At 42.4% G+C, this 24,665-nt stretch overlaps 2 protein-coding genes and 1 long non-coding RNA gene across 4 annotated transcripts in view; all 3 read right to left on the bottom strand.

Annotated features, from left to right (window-relative positions):
- Window positions 1-842: 842 nt before the first annotated feature.
- LOC138982399 (uncharacterized) lies at window positions 843-10,365 on the bottom strand. Of its 2 annotated transcripts, none has more exons than XM_070355669.1 (4): window positions 9,930-10,365; window positions 5,134-5,858; window positions 2,160-2,217; window positions 843-1,161 (listed from the first exon to the last, which is right to left on the bottom strand). In XM_070355669.1, exons 1-4 carry the CDS (start codon window positions 10,093-10,095, stop codon window positions 905-907), a joined length of 1,206 nt encoding a protein of 401 aa, XP_070211770.1. In that variant the 5' UTR covers window positions 10,096-10,365; the 3' UTR covers window positions 843-904. The 2 variants fall into 2 exon arrangements, with proteins under 2 accessions (XP_070211770.1, XP_070211771.1); XM_070355670.1 differs by having other exon boundaries at window positions 5,134-5,837.
- Window positions 10,366-12,853: 2,488 nt separating this feature from the next.
- LOC138983151 (uncharacterized) lies at window positions 12,854-17,692 on the bottom strand. The gene is made up of 3 exons (XM_070356560.1): window positions 16,619-17,692; window positions 14,765-14,929; window positions 12,854-14,344 (listed from the first exon to the last, which is right to left on the bottom strand). Exons 1-3 carry the CDS (start codon window positions 17,690-17,692, stop codon window positions 12,854-12,856), a joined length of 2,730 nt encoding a protein of 909 aa, XP_070212661.1.
- Window positions 17,693-21,914: 4,222 nt separating this feature from the next.
- LOC138982398 (uncharacterized) overlaps window positions 21,915-24,665 on the bottom strand; it is an 85,036-nt gene continuing 82,285 nt past the window's right edge. Inside the window, exon 2 of the long non-coding RNA XR_011460860.1 lies at window positions 21,915-22,059. This is a non-coding gene — a long non-coding RNA (uncharacterized lncRNA). The remainder of the gene's footprint in view (window positions 22,060-24,665) is intronic.

Genomic DNA, 24,665 nt, shown 5'->3' with positions numbered 1-24,665 from the left:
CCGCTTGCCAGCTCAGACCCCACCGTTGATAATATGATGATGCAGGCTGATTCGTACATCACAGCCATGATACATTTTTAAGAGTGCAATGAACACATCAAAACAAGCATAAACATTAATGACAAACATTATCCTGAACATAAACATCTACGCTCATAGCAGTGGAAGCACATTTTGCAAGGTAAAAAACAAACACACACAATAACACACATATTTATACATGTACTCATACATACTTCAGCATACAAACAACCACACTCTCTCTTTTTGTTGTTGTTAAAGCAATCAACCATGGCATGAATATTTGTTGGAACTGTTCAGAAGTACATTAATGGGCACACATTGTTAAGGAAAGTATAGCATCTCTCTCTTTCTTTCCCTCCCTCTTTATTTTAAACAAATAAACAGCATTTAAACACACACATGTTTTCTCAGTCAGCGTTGCAAAAAGAAGTTTTTTTAAAAGAACACAAACATAAAATACACACACAAAAACTATGCCTGCATAAACAGTACACACCGTTTCAGCATAGAAACCAAACCAACTCCACACACACACGCAAATAATCTGTCACAACACGCATGCTTTGTCAGCCTGTCTCTCTCTCTCTCTCCACCTTTACTGTCAGGCCTCAGATTGGCAAAAATTCTTCATAGAGAGTGCATCACAGACAGCAATGGAGAACTGCTCCATTCCCAAACCACAACCTTCTTAGTCGAGAGACTGAAACAAACTCAGCCAGCCCTTCAAGTTCAACCCACACCCAACACCCTCTTCAACACTGTGTTGTTTTCCACATCTCCCCACACAAAAAAAACCAACCTCCCTTGTTGCCCCCCCCCCCCCCCCTTCCTCACCACATCAACACCCTCCTGTCCTCCCCTATCCCATAGGTACACAGAATCAAGGCATCCAGTTGAACATCATGTTAAACTTGCGCTCCTTGTGGGACTTGCCGGGGTCGCCCGGGATCTGGAAGCAGTCGACGGGGAAGGCCCCGATGGTCTTATTGTACAAGTTGAGGCTGAGGTCGGTGCAGCCCAGGAGCTGGGTCTGGTGGTTGTAGTGCTCGTTCACCTTGAACGTCATGTTGAAGAAATGCACGCAGATGTCCGCCACCCTCGGGTAGGAGCCCAGGCAAAGCAAGGGGGACTTGTCCGCTGAAATGAAAAGGGAATATTTATTTTTTATCATTATAGTTTGTAGTTCAGTTTAACCTGTTTATAACAACCATCCAATGGACTGATCAAAATTGGGAATTATAGACAGGTGGTGTGCTATGGAAAGGTGAATTACATTGGAAAAAAGTCTGTCGGGAATCCTTTTAGTTGAATATGGTTGTTATTGGGCAGGTGGTCATTATTGAAAACTGGTCGCCAAGACAGGTTCGATGCACTTTCTCAAGTTAAATAAAATAAAAAATACAGCATTAACTTTACATGGAAATTTCCATTATTTTACCAGTTTTTGTGTGAAAATACCAGGAAAGAATTCACCAACCAGTCAGTTTCTGGCATTGAAAATATCTGTCAGTTTCTTGTATTAAAATAAAGCTACTGCCATGTTGTTGCACCTCAGATTTACTGGCTGCCCTGACCAACTAACCGTTTCCGTGGATTTAATTTTACTCGTGTAATACGCAATACCAGTATAGTTACAAAACAAGCACAACCACTAAAGAATTAAGAAGCGTGTATAAGATACACAACAAGATACACAGCTCGCATGAAAACTAACGGCCAAGCTGTATTTCAAAAGGGACTTATCACACGTGCTAAGCTATTGGCTTCACATGATAAAGGTCAAAATTTAAAAAAAATGTTCACATCAAAGAATCAATTGTTACAAGTTTTAAACTGCATGTAATGCCGGACACTCCAAACGCTGCACAGGAAACACGCTCTATTTCACACAATCAACACCCCACATGGATATTTTTTATTGATGAATGTAAGAAAAATAGACAAAAATCGTATTGTATCATAAATATATACACAGCTTGTAGTCTTCCAAACTATATATGATACGATTTAAAAAACACATATTTCTGTTAAAATTTATTCATGAACATAGCTGTAAAACCGAGAGAGAAAAGTTACAACCTGCATGAAACATATGTTTTAGGCAAAAAACATTTCTGTTGATCAGCTAGACCTACCTGAAATAAGGCTCTGATGAACAGGTTTTCCATCTAGCGAGAATTGAAGATCCAATTCCTGAAACAATACAATTATTATCTGCTATCAAGCTCATTAAAGTACTTTTTACAATGCTGTGTGAACCAACACGAAACAATAACTAGAATTTAATTTTTGATGAGGTAGCTGGGAGTCGTACAAGCTTTTTCAAATGTAAATTAATAAGTCATTAAAGTATGTGAAGTTTCAAAACTTTCGTCAGTAATAAATAAATCAAAAATAAATTATCTGCTCCTCTACTTCATAAATGCTAAAAAAAAAAAAAAAAATCTTATTTTATACAAACGTGTATACTGACCCAAACATGCCCCTTGAAATGAAGGAAAACTGTTAACTTAGGTTGATTGCTCAAAAAGGTATGTGAAAATGAAATTAAATGGAGAAGCAGTCAGACCTCCCAGTTAATATTCTGTTTGTGTGCTTTCTCCCCACACATGTAATGTTATCACTGAATATGTTCACTTACTCTGACTAGTGACTGCTTGGCATAAGAGACTGACTACCTTTTCGTGAGAGTCAATACATTATACTTGTTAACTCAATTTTGTGTGTGTGTGTGTGTGTGGGGGGGGGGGGGGGTTGGGTTGTTGAGCTGTGCGATTTATTTTGGATATTTGTGTTTGCTGTCATGTACACAACATAATTTAAAAAAAATACCCACAACAAAAACAAAATCTCGAAGACCACATCAGGATTCTAGTGACGAATTTTCTCTATTCCATTTTGCAAGTCTTTAATTTTACATTTTTTATGGGTATTTTCATAACCCTCTCGATCGTAACTTTTCTCAGGATGACATCCATAATGGAAAATTGCTTGGGTTACTTTTAACTCTAGGTTTTAGAAAAAGTGTGATGATGGAGGTCTTCTCAAAGTTAAATTTCAAAACAAGCTAGATCATATATTTGGAACAATTCTTGCTTTACCAATTATCATTATATGCATGAAACCCAAGGCTGTTCTGTTGCTTTTCTATTTTTTTAAGTGTGTTAATTAATACTGTCGTTTTCACAAACTGTTGTCAATATCATACATGTAATAAAAGACGTGTTAGCTTTATTCAAATCCTGTTTGGTGACATGTTCGTGACTGCCAGGTATAAGTTTTCCAGTCTGAAATAAAATACCACCTGACTGTATTGGATTTGATACAGCTGTTGTTTGCTTGACACTGCTAACATGAACAGTAACAGACAGACAATCAATACACAGTACATGTATGAGAAGAGCAAGACACAACTGCACACACTGTACTTGACATATAATGATATATGTATTCTTGTAAATTAAAATTCATGGAAGGAAACACCATTGTGCGAGGTATTATATGAGCGCACACTGTGGACACAAGTGGATTAGCCTTGGGAATAAAAAACAAAACAGGGGGGGGTTGAATTATTTATTATTCCCCCCTCTGCTTCTTTCTCTCTGTAAACGTGTAGGGCCAGTTATTTTTCGGTAACTTACCCAACAACCAAAATCACTTACCCAATAACGGGCCTGAATCCTCGATAGCTCACAGGTTGATGAGCTAGACTTTGAGGGAACTACTTTAGCGATTGAAAAGTTCCGAACGCTCTAATGTACGAAATATACATCGCTAGACCAAACAATACAAACATACTGCATTTAAACTAGCAACTACAGGCTTGAACACATTAATCTCCATATAAAATCCATGAGTTTGGTTGTTTTCTAACTCCAAATCTAACGATCAGTGCAGAGAAACTCACTTTAGATCTCTTATGAGTGCAAGCAAACTTCCAAGGCAAGTAACTCTCATACTCTGTCTAGCGATAAGAGTAGTTCCCCTTCCAAATTTTCTGAACTGAGTTGCTTGGACAAAAGACTGCAATCCGACGGTTAGTTTTCGACAATATTTCATTTTATAAACAGATCACACGCAACCAAATGCACACATCTCATCAATTTAAAGAACATACAGCGGTTTCATACACTATTTTGCCCCAGAAAACTGAACTTCATACAGTTTTTAACGTTGGAACACGAATGCAAAAGTTCGTCTGCTAGTCACATTCGAAGAAAGAACATTTCCTAAGCGATAACAAATCATGAACAGAACACATAATATCTGCCTTTACCGCCACAGCAGAATAACAACATAACTGTGTACTTGATTTTAGTCCAAAACAGGGAAACTGACAAGAAGTGTTAACAGAATGGAATGATTTTTCCTGAACTATACAACCGCGCATTATTCAATCGCCTGCGCAGGTAGACTGGTTGAGTGAATAGGATTCTATCAAACTTTCGCACAAAAACTCCTCTTTTCTTTGAATAACTGAAGAAAGGAGGAATAAAGAGGTTACATACCTAGTACCTTGTCTCAGTGATTAATTAAAAATAATGGTCGAAGTTAGCGGATCATGAAAAATGCGAGCTTCACTACTTCTCAACTCAAAATTGGTCTGAGCCCAGTGGTTTCCACTCATAGTCCTCTGCACTGCACTGCTTTCCCTCTGTTTCTGTGTTTGATTTCACACTCTTGGCATGAACAGAATTACAATGGAACAACCCCACTCCCTCCTTTTCACATTGCCAAAAATCTGAGAAAATCAGATCTTAAATTAAAAGGGAGGGGGTTTAAAAAAAGTGGTAAACTTAGATTTTAAATCATAAGAACTGTAAGTTAATGTTAGTCCCTTCTCCTAATTTTTCCACCGTGCTGTACACATTAACAGCTGTACACAATCTAAGCAAGTGCATTAAGACAAACAAGTACAGCTTCCAAAATAGTAAGAAATATTTATGAACTAAATGCCATGCAATGTTCAGCAACAGCATTCTGGCATGAAAGAACAATCACCAATAGGTTCCGAAATAAAACATACAGGTAATTCAGAGAGAGACAGAAGAACATCAAGACCACATACCAACCAGTCAAAAACAAACTGCCATAAATACAACGACTTACATGTGTTTTGGACATAAAAGTGAAGTTGGAGCATCCTGTAGAATTGAGATGCAGCTTCTTATTGACAATCTGGGAGCAGCAGAAACAGTACCTCTCAAAGCAGTCACAGTAGCCAAACTTGACAGGCATTTTGTAGGTAAAGTTTGCTGTCCGGTTTAGTGTACTGAGTAGAATGGGGCCGTCCAGGTTGAGGGGGTCCACTTTGTTCAAAAACTGGGTCTCCTTCATGACTTCCCCGATATCGTCAAAGGACACTGTGAGATTCCACTTGAACGGTACAAAGACCAGCTGAGGCATATGTTTGGGCTTCATGCCAATCACGGCCAGCTGTTCTAGTGTCTTGTTCTTCACTTTCTCTCCCATCTCCAACGTTTTGTTCTTGAGCTTGACGCCAAGTTCTAACGTTTTGTTTTTGATCAGACTGCCGATTGCACGCATGTCCATGTCTCCCTTCTTACTCTCTGACTGGCTACCTGTATCCTTCTCGGCTTTACTACCAACTCCTACCACACTGGGGTTTAACAGTTTATCTTCATGTCCCTCCGCGGCAAAACCTGCCCCAGCCGATGGAGGTTTGGGAGCGTCCAAAACATTTTTGACTGGCTCCACCTTGTGAACAAGTTTATATGTTGTTGTGAAGTACTGCCTGGAGACAGACTTCTCTGGAGAGCCTTTATGTCCTGAAGGCCCATTGAACACGTTTCCTGGAAAAGACATGGTATCGCCTGAAACAAAAACAAAAACTAATTCTCTACTTAAGAGTTAAGGTTTTCTTTTAGCTTTATTTGTTCAAAGATACCCACCTGTAACAAAGTATCCAAATCAAATAAAAATTGGATTCCTTTCCCAAGAAAGGCTGTTCTAGTCATTTGTACATTCTTTTCTGTGACAAAAGGTTGTATTTACCCAAATGTGAGTCTGAACAAAATATTCAGACAAAAATAAATATGGAAACTGACTTTAGCTCTTTTTCAATGTCGTCTGCAAGCACATATTAACATACCAGCAGGCTGATAAGTGGAACCCCCCTAAACCCCACCTCCCCCCCCCCCCCCCCCCCCCAATTTTAAGACTCCCTCCCTTTCAAGATCCTGTTTCTCAAATTTTCTGTTCATAGCCCTTGTAAATGTACACCCATTTTGAGACTCCCTTAAAAAAAAAAAAAGGGGGGGGGGGGGGGGGGGGGTTCCACTGGATAGTATATTCAAAATGAACTGTTCAGTAAAACAAAAAGTTGTATGTTCAAGGTAACAAAACAAAAGGATGATTATCCCTGTGCTGGCAATACACATCAAGGTACTCTTTATCTTGTGCTCTTCCATTCCATTTGACAAGTAATGGTGAGAATATCTTATCACTCTTGAGCATATGATTTAGAACAGATGACATGATGACATGCGGATGGGTCGCATACCTTTTGCAGCCCCAAAATAGCCCCAGCAAACTAAGAGGAGCCAACAAGTTCAGCGTCACAAGTTGGTCCATTCCGCATGGAATCACTTATGGTCAAGAACATTGTCTATCTCCAAACAGCAGGGCATTAAACATTTCCATGAGAAAAAAGACCTTTTTTTCAATTACACTACAAAACAAACATGAGATTTTGATCAAATTGTTTTGACAGTGCTGACCTACATCTCAATGATCTGACAAACTGCATCTCCTGTTTACGTCAGTCGCTAATGATACATACACATTGTATTCTTATTGACGAGATACAAGTCTTTCTAAGTCTAAAATCAATTTCTATAAACCTCTCTACAGAAAAAAAAGACAATAGATTTTTGTATAAGTTTAGCTCAAATCATAATATATCAGTTTATATGCCGGTTTTTGAGCTTCTAGTCTCCATAACAGACCTGTTCGTTCTCAAGCCTCTGGTCTCGTTACAAGAACAAGATAATACACTGATTTAAAGAACAGACGTTTTATACTTGATCGAGTCAAAATATCGGGTTCTATCGCTACGCTGAATACACATAGCGTCTTTATTGCTAGTATGAGGTTAGAAACTTGTACATGTAGTTGCAAAATGCAAGTTTTTGCTTTGATTTAGATATTTTTGGACAATTGTAGATGAACTCTCCTCTCGCAATTTTTGTGCGCATCAACACTGTTGCCCTCTTGCAGCAACAACACATATATAATATAATGCATTTATACTCAACACAACGTCAAGTTTGAGGTTTTTCACATGTATGTAAAAAAGCTAACGAAGAGAAAGAGCGCAAAACAAAAAAATGTTGTGGTTTGTTACTCCATTTTGACTGACCACAAGTTCTTTAACAAGCCAGGTGATTCTCAACACCTGTGGACGCAGCTCATATACTTGTCAAAGCGGCTTTGTCACCACCTTTGCTCCACACCATTCGAGTTTAGAGATTTTGTTGTGCTCAAGGACAGAACATGTATTATCATGTCATGTTTTGTCAAAAAAATTAGGCAGATTAGGATAATCTGTAATCTTCATTAGAGTTGACCAGCAATAGTAACAGCTATTGTGTTTTCAGCATAGCAATAGGGTCCGATATTTAGACGAGACAAGTATAATGCTGACAAGTCGAAGACGAGTCGCATTATACTTGTTTGAGTCTAAATATATCGGACCCTATTGCTACGCTGAAAACACAATAGCGTTTATATAGCTATTCTGATATTATGTTCTGTGTTAAAATCATGTTTTTGTCAGCAACAACTACCAGAATGGTCCATGTCGTTGATGTATGTAATGTATGCTTTTGTTTTGTTTTGTGTCTTTATAAAAGATGCATGGCATAATGGTATTGCCAATTTATTTCGGCTGTATATTATCGTTGTCCGCTTAATGTATACATATTATCTGTCTGATTTCTTACCTGATTTTGTTAAACCTATTTTTCTTTTCTTTTTGTTTGTATGTATGGAAGTGTATATTGCCAATTTATTTTGGTTGTATAGTATTGTTGTATTTGTCCGCTCAATTTGTATACATATAATATATTAACTGTCTGATTTGTTACCTTTTTTTGTTAAAGTTATCTTTGTTTCAAAGCCCTCTGGGCCCAAAACAATAAAATACTTGACTTGACTTGATTGCAGACGACGGTTATAGTGCGCATATTCCTTCGCGCATGTATCCACGGAAATCACTGAACATTGAAAAACCCACGGACATGTATTACGGAGAAGACTCGAGATAACCGGATGTTTAGCATTACGTCAATATGCTAGGAATCATATGACGTCATGACGTATCATGCTTGCTTGCGTATATCTATGTTTGAAAGTCTGACTTCTGTTGGGGATTTGCGTGATGAAGACTGCGGTAAATCTGTAGATGATAAGAGAACAAAGATTGTCTCAGAAGAAACGACTAAATGTTTCAGACCGGTAACTTCATTTCAACATTGCACTGTACAATGGACGTTCTATGTGACAGGAGAGTTTGCTGATTTTGTGTTAAACATTTGAAAGATCGTCTGCTAGAATCAGAGATACTAGGTCGCTTCAGATTGCAGCTTCTTAAACTTTGCAAGGTTTGTTGCCTGTTAAAGAACTGGATTTTACACATAATGTATGTCATGTACAGTGAGCAACAAAACACACACACACAAAGCAAATGGCATCGACGTCTGTCGACTAGTCACAGAAACAAACCTGGCGAGGTATGCGTGTACTTTATACACGTGGAAGAAACCGGAACCATGCGTCTTTGTTATTGCCGATATCGTTTGGATATCGGCAAAATATTACCAATTTCCGTAGCGTTATGCTTTGATGATCGGAAAAGGGATGTGTGAGACCATCCAATCACAGCCCCCGAATTCCCCCACGTGTCTATCAGAATATAGCTATATAATCACATGTCTTCAATTGTATGATACTGATATATATATATATAAAGGAGTACAAAGACCTTCTGCTAGTGTAGAAACCAGAAGCATTTTTACTTTGTTGTTGTAAGTGTATATATTCCCTATCGTTACACTTCTGTGGTAATAGGACTCCATGGCTGAAATAGGGTGGTGAGAGACTATCGAATGAGATTTCTTGAATTTCCACTTGTAAGACGCTTAAGTGTCTTTCATAAGAGCATGACTAGATTGCAAGTTAACATGCCAACAGGCACAGACAACCTGGCCAGAGTTTTGGCAATGGGGAAGGGAGGTCACTAAATTCAAGAGTTACCATGAGTAGACCTAGATGCGGTACTACTTGTCTCCGAAAACCCCCGACAAACCCGAAAACCTCCGAAAACCCCATCAGAAATTAAGAAAATTCGTCCTTAGATCGTGTTTTGTTACATAATTGTTTGCAATCATGACATATATGATATCATTTGCAACTTTCCCCGTTCATGGCTTTACACTGTAATACTCTGATTCGAACCATCTGTCTGCATATTCAACAAAAACACTATTGAAAGTGATTTTAAGTCAGCATTGTTAAAGTAAGACGAGATAGTTGCACCTTCCGTTAATCTTAGAATCTGAGGTAATCTTGAACTTTAGCGTGTTAAATTCATAGCTCAGAATCCAGTGACATTCTTTACTTATTTTTGATACAAGTCCATGTAAGCAAGCCAAAGAACATTTGTCGTGAAATTAATTGACGGATTGAGCTTCAAACTTAAGCATAATTAATTAATTTGGTTGTTCAATCGACGAAAATGCACCGAAAATGGCGTACGTTGTCAACCATGGCATGGGACTCGACGAAGTGTGCATGTCACTTTAAGCGGTTGCTGCATCTTGCATAAATTTACGAATGCAGCTTGCATCCGTCTAGGCACTTCGCAAGTTGGAACACCCACTCACCTTTTGTTGGCAGTGATGATAGCAGATACATCAACCAAAATAAACAAGCTACTAAAAGCACGAAAAACAAACGTTTCGTCCTGCGACGAAACCGCAGCCCCGCCATGTTGATGTTTGCGTCACGTGACTGTCTTTGGAGTGTCGTCCCTTGTCGACTGAGCCACATCGTATGGATCCTCGACAGCTCACAGGTAACTCCACCGCGATGTCACTGCACCAAAACTGAAGAATTATCCTCCGCGATCTGATAATAAACACCTGCCGCAATAGCCATTTTTGACAAGCTATGTAGGCTAGCGATTTCCTGCGATCCCGTGCATACTGAATACTCAAACACGTGATCCCATATACAACAAAACTCAACTTGACTGACGCACTTGCAAACGACTTGCACGGTCAATCAGTCAGTTCTGATTGTTTTAAGTCAGTCTTTTCAACTTAGGACTGATGTCGAGCCGACAGGAGTACAACCGGCTTTCAGCCAACGTCACCTGCAGTTGCAAGCACTTAGCTGTCACCAGCTGTGACTAAGGACGTAAGTTAGTTTTTATTTCTGTGTCACGGTCAGTGTATTTTTTTGCACACGATAGACTTGACGCCCCGGGTTGGCAGCGTCTGGGAAAAACTGAATGTGTTGAGTACCACAGCCCGTGGTTTGCGGGCAGACAGGCACAAGGTGATAAACTTGGGATTTTCCCCCAAGAAATGAAATTGAAACCGGTATTCGAAAAAGGTTTGTCGTTTTACATAAAAGAGGACGGGTTAAGATGATGAATCAGTGTCAGTTTGTGTGCGGATTTTAAAGTCAGTTACCAGACCAGCCTGGGTAGGCCAGGCTATAAACCGCTGAAAAAAAAAGAAAAAGAAAAGCAAACCGTATTATATGCTTACTACATTAATCAAGAAAACAAACATTTATCTTCTCTTCTACCTCTCTCATTCTTACTTTCCGTCTCACGGTCCCAAGTGTGTCACCGCCGACTGTCAGTGACTGACACTGACTCTTACGCACGCCGCGCACCGACACACACGTGCACTGACACACCCCACACACACACCGTGCACCCCGGCGGCGCCACACACTGACTGACACGAACACTCCACACATGATACCGGACAGCCGGCCCTGTATACACACACCCCTATACACACGGTGTCTCTCAGTCTGCCGATATCTGTCTCTCTCTCTCTCTCTGTCTCTCTCTCTGTCTCTCTCATAAGAACTCACTCATAGAAAAAATTCGGTAACCGTTTAATCAAGTTCATTCAGACACTGCCATTTGTCTTATGTGCAACTGATACGGTTCCAGTCGGAACACATACAGAATACCAGGCGTGTACACTGATGCAACCTTGTTCTGATCAAATGTCCAGAATCATATTTCCTTTGAACTGAGGGAATCGTAACACTGTGTGTGCCGTCCATTGTCATATGTAGGCCTACCTTGCAAAACAACACACACACACACACACACACACACACACACACACACACACACACACACAGAGGGTAAGAAAAACTGACAAGCAAACATACAAACACATAAACACACAAACAAACAACAAAAGGACTCGGAAGTGCAAAGCAAAGCAGTTGGCAATCAGCTCAGTTCAATAAAAACCAATGAAAAAATTGAAAAACAACAAATGAAAAATTAGTTGAAATGCTGAACCACTCTAACGCGACTTAGCTAAGAAGCGAAGTTCATCACCTGAGTCAGGAGTCAGTCTAGCATATCAAAATGTTTGTCAGCAACCTTTGAAAAAAAGGCCTACTCAACTCAAATTCGGAATTAATCCAGGTTGAAAACTGAGAACACAAACTAACACATACATCTTGTAAATACAGATAAAACATATCGCATGTCGTATTCAGTATACATCAAGAACAATTAGCACTGAAACAATCAAGCAAACAAACCAAGAAACGAACAAGAACGGGAAGTAAGCACTTAAAATGCAAGACAATTTCAGTGCGTAAGAATCAATCTCCAGAGCGCTTAATTGCCTTTGTTATTTGATCTTCAAAATAGCCTTGTAGCGGCGTGTTATATGCACGAGAAAGTGCCCAAGCGGGTGGGAACCAAACGCTTGGTCGGACTTGCTTAAACTTGGATCAATTTATTTGAAATTTCAACCAATCCCAACCAATGCTTGGGACACACCGAGTTGGGCACTCAAGTTTTTTGTACAGACCGGTCTAACTTCAGTGTTTCGAACAATCACTGTCACAACAAGAACTCGTCATCGTTCAAACAAACAAACAAACAAACAACACACAAACAAACGAAGGAGCAAACAAACAAACACATGTCACTACGAGTGTCAACAAGCTGAGGAGAGGGGTCGTCATCCCAGGTGAGAAAATCGTTGTCACCACAAGCGGCGGATGCAGAAAACTGTCACACAAACAAACAAACAAACAAACAACAGACAAACAATTAAGAGCAGCTAATTAAGTAGTCAACAAACGCAATTGCAGCATTTGAGATAAGGGTCGTCAAACAAACAAACAAACGAAATAAAACAAAAGCTCGTCAAACAAACACCACTGCAATAGTTGAGAAAAGAGAAACGACAGGGGCAGAGAAGTTGTCAACAAATAGATAAATACATGAATTAATAAGTGAATACATAAAAATACATAAATAAATTTAAGATATAATCAAGGAAGCAGTTCTGCGGCAGCGGTTGAAAACTTGCCAATAAAATCAATAAATAATAAATAGATACATAAATAAACAAATAAACAAGAAAAGGTGGTACCGCGAGCGGCAGGAGCAGATGACTTGTCGATAAATTCATATATAAATATACAAAATAAAGAGATAAATAAACAGATAAATAAAACAAAGACGAAAGAAAAAATGAAAGAAAGAAAGTAAAGTAATAGCAAAACCAAACAAAAGCAAAGTCATGGTGCATCAGTCGAGGAAAGGGTCGTCCTCCCAGGCAAGAGAGTCGTTTTCACCACGCGGGGCAGGGGCAGAAAACTCGTCATCCCAAAACATGGAATTGTTCTGCAAAGATAGACGGCTGGCGCAGAACCCCACCACGCTGACGTCGCTCAAGGAGCCGACGTTGATGGGGGTAGAAGAACTGACCGAATCCGACGTCCTGGACCTGCGCAGCGGCGGTTGGCTTTCCTCATGCAGACCTTGCTGAGACAAGGGTTTGTTGACGGATGACCTTGACCTTGGTATGATTGGTCTCGGCACGCCCGTGGGCGTCCTACGAGATGCTGAAGGATTGGGCCTGAGGTTGTCCACAGGGAAGGGAGTTTTGAAAGTAGACAAGTCCGAGGACATCTGACGGGGCTTTGATGACGGGGAACTCGCTGTGCTCGGGGTACCGTCTGAATTGAACAGATGAACACTTCCAGCTTCCATCCCTCGCCTATACTCTGGGGTGAAGACTTCATACGAGGACCCTGCACACTTTGTTCCGTCGCTTGATGGTTGGCGTCCTGGTGACATTCCAGAATCCGGATCAGTGAAGGTTCCCCGTGTTTCGCTGATGTTGCTCGATGACGCGCTCGAGTCTTTCGTCGACATGAACTCAGGACTGACGTCAGTGGATTTTCCTGAAGGTGACGTCACTTCCGACGAACCCGTGTACGACAGCGATGGGGAAGAGAAAGGAACGAATGTTGGAACAGCGTTTATATGCGGCGAGGAGATGATGGTATCAACAACGACGATGTCGCTCTTGTTATTGTTCAGAGTATCGTACGTTCGTCCTACTGCAGTGTGATCTTGGGTATTTGTTTCCAAGACAGCCGTGTTATTGTCATTTTCTTTTATAACGCTGCATTGACGCAGACCTATGCCACATTCCCTGTGCCGATTTTGAGGAGTATGGTCCTGATCATCCCACTCCTGACAGTGACGGTTTTCAGCATACCACGCAATGTCGATTCTGGGGCTGTTATAAACAGCGAATCCACTCTGTAAAGGTGAAAGGTAGGACCGAGGTGATGACAAAGGAAGCGAAGGTGACTCTGCCTCAGCCTCAGGCGTCTTGGATGGCTCCAGCACAATCCTCGGGACATCCTCGGCCTGAATGATATTCTTCAGACTTCTCCTATACTCCACCACTGAGTAGGGAAGCAGCGGTGAACCTTCTGGGCCTGGAATCTGAGCACCTGCACTTACATCACTCCAGGCACCCAAGCTTCTTCTCCGACTACCTGCAGATGGCCGTCGACCGTCCCATTCAACGGAGGCTGGCCGCTTCGATCTATCCGCCAATTGTTTTAGGAATCCCCAGTCACGAAGAAGCGAGGAGTCGGACATCTTCGATCCTCGCGAAGACTCAGACATTCTTCGCCTGTTGCTTGACGAGTGAGGTTCTGCCTGAGTCGACTCCAGCCCTTTCAGTGTTTGCACTGATGACTCAGCTTCACGCTGTAGAGACTGGAGGTCGTTTTCATTGGGTTCTCCATTTCTTGGCTCAGTAACAAGGTAATTTTGACTTTCAGGATGTGAATCGCCTTGCTCGATTTCATCAGTTCTCCTTTTAGCAACAAGGTACGTTTCACTCGATGGGTCGCCTTGCCGAGTATTATCATTTCTCTTTCTTGCAACAAGGTACGTTTCCCTCGATGGGTCGCCTTGCCGAGGATTATCATTTCTCTTTCTAACAACAAGGCTTGTTACACTCGATGAGTCACCCTGCCGAGGGTTCTCGTTTCTCTGTCCAGCAACAAGGTATGTTTCACTCGATGGCTGCAAGCTGTCTTCCCCATGTTCATCGTAAAATGCTCTGCTTCTAGCAAGAAGGTAAGTTCCACTCGCTGGATTCAGTTCGTTGTGGCCCTCGCTTGCTGCACTCACTGAGGGATCTGGTTTGTCCGACGCCATGTCTAGTTCCATGTTGAGTTTCTTGGAGGCTGTGGACGCCCCAGGATTGCTGGAGTGACGACGAAGTTTTGCCGCGTGGCGATGCGGGAGAAGAGGCGTGCTCCAGGCAAGGTGGTACGGTGAGAACTCCGCCTGGGCCTAAAGTATGAAACATGACAGATAATTGACTTGATGAATAAATTGATTGATTTTAAAAATACTAGGACTTTGTTTGCGCGTGCGTGTGTGTGTGTGTGTGTGTGTGTGTGTGTGTGTGTGTGTGTGTGTGTGTGTGTGTGTGTGTGTGTGTGTTTGCATACATGCGTGTGTACTTATAGATCGACTGATTTTCAAAATGTTTTGTTTGGTGTGTGTGTGTGTGTGTGTGTGTGTGTGTGTGTGTGTGTGTGTGTGTGCTGTGTGTGCCGTGTGTGTGTATGTGTGTGTGTGTGTGTGTGAACGCGCGCGCGTGTGAGTGTGAGTGTGTGTGTGTGTGTGTGTGGTGGTGTGTGTGTGTGAGTGTGTGTGTGTGTGTGTGAGAGAGATAGTTAATGAGAGATAGCCAGAGGGAGAGAGAGAGAGAGAGAGAGAGAGAGAGAGAGAGAGAGAGAGAGAGAGAGAGAGAGAGACAATGAAAGGGCATATAATCAATCAACGTGAGACAATCGGGGGAGGGGGTTAACTCGTCAGGCACAGGTACGCAAGCACAGAAGAACATGTATGAGCAAGGAAACATGTAGTGATGTACGAATGGTTAAGCCTAAAAAAAAAAATAGGTGTGGTTACGGTAACCCGACCTACCCTATTTTTAGGGGCCAACCCTATAACTTGTTATTACATTTGTCAAAAAAAAAAAAAAAAAAAAAAGGAAACGAGTGCAGAAAATTAAAACGCAATGAAAGCGAAAGCGATCGAGTCGCACACTTATTTCCCTGTCAAGTAGGTTTAATTTGTACACATTAGAAAAAAAAAGTTTAAAAAAAAAGTGATTGCCTACCTGTTCCTACCCTATTTTTTTGGGCAATGTTACCTTAACCACACCTATTTTTTTTTTTTTTTTTGCCTTAGAAAGATACGCGGATAAACACGAAGCGTGTACGCTATAAAAGTTCGAGAGAAAAAAAAGTCTGCTGGAAGTGCGACATCTCTTTGAAATAGGTAGAGAACGCGTCTCAGTTGGTCAATTCATGCTCACAGACAAACCGTGTGTGTGTGCGTGCGTGCGGTGTGTGTGAATTTGCGTGCGTGCGTGCGTGCGGTGTGTGCCGGTGTATACTGCGTGTGCTAGCACACACGTGTGCGCGCGCGCGCGTGTGTGTGTAAACGTGTGTGTGTGTGTGTGTAAACGGGTGTGTGTGTAAACGGGTGTGTGTGTGTAAACGGGTGTGTGTGTGTAAACAGGTGGGCGTGTGTAAACGGGTGTGTGTGTTTGTGTCCGCTGTGTCTTTGAATGAGAGGGAGGGAGGCAAACAGACACACTGTGTCAAGAACAGACACACTATGTCAAGAACAGACACACGTTGTCAAGAACAGACACACTATGTCAAGAACACAGACATAGGAATGGGAGTGTGTAAGGTATACCAGTAAAGTCTTGTCAAGGGACACGTTGAGGACATTTTTAATTATTTAAACAAATTCTAGGACATTTTTAAATAGCGCTCAAGAAGAAAAGTTGTTTAGGACGATTAGGACTACCTTCTGTTAAATTGCCTTGTTTCCAGCTTTTGCAGTTTGAGCCCTGTCCACGTACATTTTCACAAATCAAGAGGAAAAACCCTCCGCTATAGCCCCTCGGCCGGACTATACACTTGCACTACTAAGAAAAGGAAAAACGAATTAACTTACCCTCACGTCTTGCAAACGACTGAAGGACTCCTCAGAACCAACACTATCCTCGTCGATTTCTCGGCATGACGTGTCGCTTTGGTGTTGCGTCATACCCGCAGTGACGGCATCGTTCTTCGTGGAGCTGACGTCAAGCACTAACGCGACCAGCAGATCGGACACGTCACTGATGCGATCTGTCAAGGGAGAGAGGTCCACATCCGAAGCCAGATCACTGAGAACGTTGGGAGAGTAGAGCTCTTGGTTGTTCCTGGTGCTGACGTCATCTTCGTTGAGAATATTGACGTCATTACTAGGGGAATCAACATCATCGTTACTTTTTGCTATCTCGGGTGATAAGTTACGACTGTCATTGCTGATAATGTTGCGGCTTTCTGAGTCCCAATTTTGCAGTTCAACAGTCACATACTTTGATTGTAAATTCACAGAAGCGTTATACAGATGAGTTTCAGCGCTAACCAAGTGAGATGAAGTGTTCTCAGCTACAAGAGTTTTGTTCTCGGGTTGCACTGGAACTATGCAGTACCGTATCGGGTCCTCTTCCCTAAAGGTAGCGTTCAGCCAGCTTATTTCGTTGTCACTGACGGCCTCTCCATCACCCCGAACTTGCATAGGTTCGGGGGCTTCTCCCTCTTCTTCGCCGAGTTCTTCCGCGGTGTGAACATCTTGGCCAAGAGCCGACGCAGCAGCAGCCCCATCAAAACTTCTCTGGCGTCGTCTGGCTGGAGGAGAAGAGTCGTTTCGTTGACTGCTCTTGCAGTACTGGAAAATGACACAGCATACGGCGATGAATAGGATGGCCCCGACGAAGCCGAAGCCGATGAAAGCGTTGAGGTGATCGTTGAAATTGTCGTCCAGGTGATGTGTCTGGTGCCTACCGGATCCGCGTAGGCCACGGTACAGGTTGAACGGCGAGCCTTGGTAGTCACCAGCACCACTCGGGCTAATTTTTGTTCGGCTTACTTCTGTGGCTTGAGGTGAAGTTGTGGCGACAAGAGAGGCTTGTGTGGTCTTGTCTGTTGTAGCTTTCTCGGCAACAGCTTGAGACCCAAATAAGCTTCTCTTGATAATCATTGTAACTGTCGGAGTGTCGATCTAGTCATTTGCTAACCACATACAAAGAGTCGATAAATTTCAGGTCTGAAGAATGCCATCCACACTGTACAAACTGCGTTATTGTCACGGGTTCTGTTGCATGCCACAACTGCAGATTTTTTACGCTGAAATCCTTCAACTAGTTTTTTTCTAACTCGACAACACGTTTGCACTGAAAATTACACAATTCGAATTATCCACACACATGGCATTTGTTTCCAAATGCCCTGACGTATAAATGCCATTTTGTACACAAAGTTGCCACCGTGTCTATATCCAGAGTAGCAACACAGAGATGTCACTGAGTCTGTCCGACCAGAACAAAGTATTCAGAGTATCAAAATTCGTTTTGTTTGACCGGTTTTGTCACTGTAAAACGCCAAGGGTAGGGTAGGAGCGGTGTCAGTGGACTGGGAAAAAAGTGTGAAAGCCACGAGAAGAATTCACGACTGACTGTTGTTGACTTCAGTCGGGTTGCACGTGCGAAAGGGCGGTGGCTGATATGCGCTTGCAACCTTTTAATTTTTTTAATTTTTTGTTTTTACTCACCTGAACAGACAGACCAGGCAATACAATTTTAGATACAGTGAAACCCCACGCATAGTTCCAGTGCAACCCTCCCTTCTAAGCCGGACTGACCAAGACTGACAAGCTGAGAAAATCAGGTGTTTAAAAATGGAGCCGAAATCTAAAAATAAATGGGTGTAAATCTACAGACTGAGGCTTATGAATAGAAATCTTGAAAAGCAAGGTCTTAAAAGGGGTCCAATCTTAAATAGGCGGGGGGAATTTCGATTAATTGTACTATGAGGAAAAAGACAATTGTTCGTATGCACCAGTGACATTCAGAGAACAAAGTTGTTTTGCCGGTAATCAAATTAAAATTGAAATTGAAATGAATTGAATTTGTATTGCATTGTAATGAATCTTATGATATATTTTAAACGGTTTTCAAACTGCGGCATCGCGGCGGCTGTCATCCGTTTCACGATTTCTGGGCAGTTTGATTTTGACTGAAAGACGAGATTTCACTTACTCCTGTTTGTCAAGACACACACATTAAAAATAAAAGAAGCAGGGAGACACAGAATTTTCAATACCGAGTAATCTTTTGTGCTGTCCCACTCAGGTTTAAACATACAAAAAAAGTCACGGTTTTTGTTTGTTGGCCCCGTGTCTCAGGAAAACAGGGGGAGTAATGCCCGTTACATTGAGGTCAACACAAGCTGGGCTTATCAGTGATTCGATCAGTTTCCTGTTGTTGTTGTTGTTGTTGTTGTTGTTGTTCCTACGAGACACTGAAAAGCGTTCATATTTATACATCATAGTCTTTGGAAACGTTGCATGGTTCAAGTTGTGAGTGCCTTCATAATCATAGTGTGTCCGGGGGTGCGTCACTGAGGAGCCCCGGCCCCGGGTGTGTGAGTGTGTGTGTGTGTGTTTGTGTGTGTGTGTGCGTGCGTGTGTGTTTTTTAAAGAGAGAGAGAGAGAGAGAGAGAGAGAGAGAGAGAGAGAGAGAGAGAGAGAGAGAGAGAGAGAGAGAGAGAGAGAGAGAGAGAGAGAGATGATGGAACTTTATTTTTCAAGGATAGAGGTTTAAGGCGACGCCTTTTCTTACAACCGGTCCTTACTTCTAATACAAATGTCTAATAAATGATAAACAAGTAAAACAACATGACAAATAAACAAGTTAAACGAGCGAACCAGCAAACAATCGACAAGTAAGTAAACAAGCAAATAAACACAAACAACAAAATGACAAAGTAAGCAACATAAAATTCGAAAGCGAAACATGCAACATGTTAATTGAGGTTACACATGTAAAGTGATCGACGGTAAAATTCACACAATACCAACGTTGACACTAATGCCTACAATGATTATATGATGATGATGATGATGATGATGATGATGATGATGATGATGATGATGAGAGAGAGAGAGAAAGAGAGAGAGAGAGAGAGAAAGAGAGAGAGAGAGAGAGAGAGAGAGAGAGAGAGAGAGAGAGAGAGAGAGAGAGAGAGAGAGAGAGATGGTGCGTGTGTGGGATCATAACCATACTAATGCTACGTTTACACTATGTTCCCGGCGGCCACGGCAGCCCCGTTTGCTATAGTGCGCCGTGGGATTTTGTCCATTTTTTTTTGTCTCTATATCCAAGTTTTGCTAGGTCCTGTCAAGTTTTCTCACGGTCTATCCCGGTATCCGTGACGGGCCGTGGGGGAAAGGGGCTGTTAGTCCCGGAGGCTTCTAGGCGCACTGCGGTTCGGCCAGCGGTCTACCACTGATACCAGTACGTTCCCTTCCGGCCCGTCACGTTCTGATGGGGTCCCTCACGTTTCTCACGTTCTGATCAAGATCTGACACGTTTTTCACGTTCTGTCAAGGCTTTCTACGGATGAAACGTAGACGCCGGGCAGGTTTGGAGCACGTTTGTTTCCTCGGTATAAAAAGAAGGCCTCCCAAGCAATAGCAATCATTGTATCCTATATTGTATCATTGTAGCCCGACTTATTATATACTCCCTCCCAGACCGCGCGCGCCGTGTCAGACCGTAGTAGAACGCAACGCGCCGTAGCGCGCCGGGCCCGCAAACCGTCACACGCCGGGACGCGCCGTGATTGAACGCGACGAAACGGCTACCATACACCCTAGCTTGCCGTGAGAAACGTGGATAAACGGGACAAAACGCGCAGCAACCGTGAGGCAACCGTGACAAAATGCGCATTAAACGTGGCAGAACGTGACAAAACTTGAAAGGACCGTGAGATGCCGGGGAATACACATGCTTTCGGGGCCGGTGTCACGAACTGAAACCTCTGCTGAACTTGAATCCTTCTCATTGCGGTCAATGGGCATGCGCCAATCTTGGACTTAAAAATGCGACCCTTTGCCGCCGAACGAACCATGGGTTAGGGTTAGGGTGAGGGTCAGGATCAGGGTTAGGATTAGGGTTAGGGTTAGGGTAAGGGTTAGGTTGTTCACGACCTGATTTAATCTCCCCATGTTAGCGCATGCGCATTGACCGCAATGAGAAGGATTGTTCAGGCAGAGTTTTCAGTTCGTGCATAGACCATTTATCCTGGACCGCCAACTAGCTCAGTCTCCGTCTCCGCTCTTTCTCTCTATTACGAGGTAGCGGCCTCTCGCATTTAGGAACCTACGCTTACATGGCCTTTCAGAAATCAGGGGGATGTCATATCCGGTGTCGATTGTAAACATGACGAAGTTGCCGAGGTAAGTTCTGAAAATGCTAAAATAAACTCAGCTAAAGTGCATATGGAACATGTTTTTCGATGAGTTTTGTTAAGTTTAGTTTAGAGTTTTGGAAAATCCAGTTCATTGTCACCTCCCATTGTCACAAATAACTGGAGCGTGCTTTCTTTTCACTGTCTTCGAATACACCGATTAACAGTTCCGCGGCCATTTTAGATTCGCAAATGCGCACATCTTTTTCTACGAGCACTTTTGCTTCTTCTTCCTCTTCCGTTTTCCTGTGTTTGAGAAAATGCGCATCCGCAGATCGTTTTTTCGAGAGTTTTTTCTTCTTCTTCCTGTTCCTGTTGATTTGAGAAAGCGTAGATTCAGTCGGCAGAAAGTGCAATTTTGTAGTCTTCCAGCCCTGAAGTTGCTTTTGAGTGTTCGAAGAAAGAGTGTAAAGGTTCTAAGGATTACATCGGGCACACAAACACGCGATTTTCCTTTTTTTTCCCCGTTGATTTGAACGCGTGCGCAGATCGTTTTTTGCGAGTATGTTCGTACGTCTTCCTCTTCCGCTTTCCTTCTTCGTTCCATGTAAACGCCGAAACTGTTAACTGAGACGAGTTGCCCAGAGCGGTTCGCCACGGGTCGCCCGCAGTGCGAATGACAGAAAGCCGTTTCTTAGGGCAGTGCAGGAAAGCGCTCGCGAAGCACTCGGCGAGCGGCTTTGGTATATAATATGCTCGCCCACCGCGCGCTGCGTAATCCAAGATGGCGGCGGTGTTTACACTGCGATGCCGTGTAGCGTGTTGCGATCTTCTCGGCGTGGTTTTCGACGTAACCCGAGGGATCCACCGCTTTTCAGTCAAGGTTCAGGGACTACCGTCCCAGCTAAATTTCCCATCATAACTGGGTTCTCTCTGACGATTTCATTGACCGAATCGTCTTTCTTTCTTTCTTTCTTTATTTGGTGTTTAACGTCGTTTTCAACCATTCAAGGTTATATCGCGACGGGGAAAGGGGGGAGATGGGATAGGGGAAAGGGGGGAGATGGGATAGAGCCACTTGTTAATTGTTTCTTGTTCACAAAAGCACTAATCAAAAAATTGCTCCAGGGGCTTGCAACGTAGTACAATATATATGACCTTACTGGGAGAATGCAAGTTTCCAGTACAAAGGACTTAACATTTCTTACATAGGGGAAGGGCCCCTAATGTGGACCACTTTTTGTTTTATGCTGATAACTAGCTTGTTTTCATGCGAAGAAGTTTCATTTTGTGGTTGGTAGTCCTTCTCTCTTAGTTTGAACCGTTAGGCCTAATTAGAGTGAAATAGCTTTGATAGACCTTCAGCAAAAATTAAATACAGAAAAAATCACAAATGGTCCATATTAGGAGCCTGGGCGCCCAATATGGACCAGTGAAGCGGCCTTCACGAATCACTGTAAAAAGCCCCCTAAACTTCAAAATAACTTAGTGTGCAAGTCAGACTAATTCAAATATGCTTTAGATTTAGCTGTTTCGGGTTGATGAGAGCATTATTTGAAGCACACCAGGAAACTGAAGAAGCTTATCAAAAACAGAGTAAAAATAAGTGAAATTATCAACTTCCACAAAAAAAGACTATTTGTTATATTTTTTGGAAATCTCGAGGGCTAGTTATTAACAGCTATTGTGTTTTCAGCGTAGCAATAGGGCCCGATATTTAGACGAGACAAGTATAATGCCGACGAGTCGAAGACGAGTCGCATTATACTTGTTCGAGTCTAAATATCGGACCCTATTGCTACGATGAAAACACAATAGCGTTTATATAGCTATTCTGACATTAAATTCTGTGTTAAAATCATGTTTTTGTCAGCAACAAGGACCAGAATGGTCCATGTCGTTGATTGCAGACGACGGTTCCCTTTCTGCATGAAGCCACGGAAATAACCGAACATTGTAAAAACCCACGGACATGTATTACGGAGAAAACTCAAGATAACCGGATGCTTAGCATTACGTCAATATCTTAGGAATCATATGACGTTATGACGTATCATGCTTGCCTACGTAGATTGTATGTTCGAAAGTCTGACTTCTGTTGGGAATTCGCGTGGTGAAGACTGCGGTAAATCTGTAGATGATAAGAGAACAAGGATTGTCTCAGAAGAAACGATGAAATGCTTCAGACCGGTAACTTCATTTCAACATTGCACTACACAATGGACGTTCTATGTGACAGGAGAGTTTGCTGATTTTGTGTTAAACATTGGTGATTGGAGAGATCGTCTGCAAAAATCAGAGATAGGTCGCTTCAGATTGCAGCTTCTGGAAATTTGCAAGGTTTGCTGCCAGTTAAAGAACTGGATTTTACACGTAATGTATGTCATGTACAGTAAGCAACAACAAAAACACACACAAAGCAAATGGCATCGTCTGTCGACTAGCCACAGACACAAGCCTGGCGAGGTATGCGTGTACTTTATACACGTGGAAGAAACCGGAACCATGCGTCTTTGTTATTGCCGATATCGTTTGGATATCGGCAAAAATGGCCAACTTTCGTAGCGTTATGCTTTGATGATCGGAAAAGGGATGTGTGAGACCATCCAATCACAGCCCCCGAATCCCCCCACGTGTCCATCAGAATAGCTATATAGGTTATTTTCAGCAAGGTTTTTAATGAATTAATTAAAATTGCCTTTAGTTTTTATTTTCTTCGATTTGTTCAAGGTGGTCCATATTAGGGGACTCGCACATACTTCGAGGTTTTGCTATTATTTTTTGTTTGCAGTAGAAACTCGGGGTACACACTGTTAAAATGTAACAAATACTGTCTTAGCTGTCATATATTGTCATTTTTGTGTTATAAAAGCGGGCTGCGGACAGAAACGGGTCCATTTTTGGCGGCAAATTTAGAGTGAACCCTGCCAAAAGTGAAAAAAAGCGAAGAAGCCTAACGGTTTTGAGGTTTGTGTTTCTGCAACTGTTTTGACATGTGCAACTTATCCAGAGAGAGCGAATAAAGCGAATGAAATTGTTTTGAGCGCTCTAGCGCCGCCGTTAGTTTGTCAGAACAGGAGGTGGTCCATATTAGGAGCCGGTCCATATTAGGAGCCTTTCCCCTACTGCTTGACTAAAATCTTTACAAACATTGACTATATTCTATACAAGAAACACTTAACAAGGGTAAAAGGAGAAACAGAACCGTTAGTCGCCTCTTACGACATGCTCAGTGGGTAGCATCGGGTAAATTCTTTCTCGTCCCAGGGACTCCCCCTAACCCGCGGGGGGTCCGAATCGTCTACTAGTTTAAGAAGTAGGCCTACAACTTTTCTCATATCTCGCAGCAATCGTGCTTTCTTCGTCGCCTTCGTGAAGCGATTTGCCTCGTTGTGAGCCCGTTGCATAGACCAATCCAGAGCGACTTTTCTCTGAGCGGGCTATTGTGATTCTGAGCAACGCATTGGCTGATGTATCGCTGGCCTTTCAAACCGGACGCTAAGCGCCCCTGAAAGTCGAGCGTCGTAACCGGCCTCGAAGCCGGTCACGTGACGACTGAGTTGGCGGCCGGTGTCACGATTTCATCTCAGTTTCGCCTGTGTACATATTTCCCCCTCGACATATACTCAAGACTGAAATGTTGTTTCCTGGTAAAAAAGTTAAGAAGTGAAATTATTTATGGACGAAAAGCATGTCAGTTTCTTGCATGTGAAGAAAATTGGTGGTAAAATTTAATAGATTTCACCCCAAAAATCGAATTCTTC

This window comes from Littorina saxatilis, linkage group LG12 (assembly GCF_037325665.1).
Source record: "Littorina saxatilis isolate snail1 linkage group LG12, US_GU_Lsax_2.0, whole genome shotgun sequence".
NCBI lineage: Eukaryota > Metazoa > Mollusca > Gastropoda > Littorinimorpha > Littorinidae > Littorina > Littorina saxatilis.
This window is presented reverse-complemented; position numbering and strand designations above follow the sequence as displayed.

What these genes read in the sequence shown, in the direction of transcription:
- LOC138983151 (XM_070356560.1), bottom strand. Translation starts at nt 17,692, where the DNA reads ATGATTATCAAGAGAAGCTTATTTGGGTCTCAAGCTGTTGCCGAGAAA. An exon ending in GTCGTTTGCAAGACGTGAGG is followed by an intron (nt 14,930 to 16,618) that starts GTAAGTTAATTC and finishes TTCATACTTTAG; the next exon opens with GCCCAGGCGGAGTTCTCACC. An exon ending in CGGACAAACCAGATCCCTCA is followed by an intron (nt 14,345 to 14,764) that starts GTGAGTGCAGCA and finishes AACGACCTCCAG; the next exon opens with TCTCTACAGCGTGAAGCTGA.
- LOC138982399 (XM_070355669.1), bottom strand. Translation starts at nt 10,095, where the DNA reads ATGTGGCTCAGTCGACAAGGGACGACACTCCAAAGACAGTCACGTGAC. An exon ending in CTTTTATGTCCAAAACACAT is followed by an intron (nt 2,218 to 5,133) that starts GTAAGTCGTTGT and finishes GTATTGTTTCAG; the next exon opens with GAATTGGATCTTCAATTCTC. An exon ending in TCATCAGAGCCTTATTTCAG is followed by an intron (nt 1,162 to 2,159) that starts GTAGGTCTAGCT and finishes TTTTCATTTCAG; the next exon opens with CGGACAAGTCCCCCTTGCTT.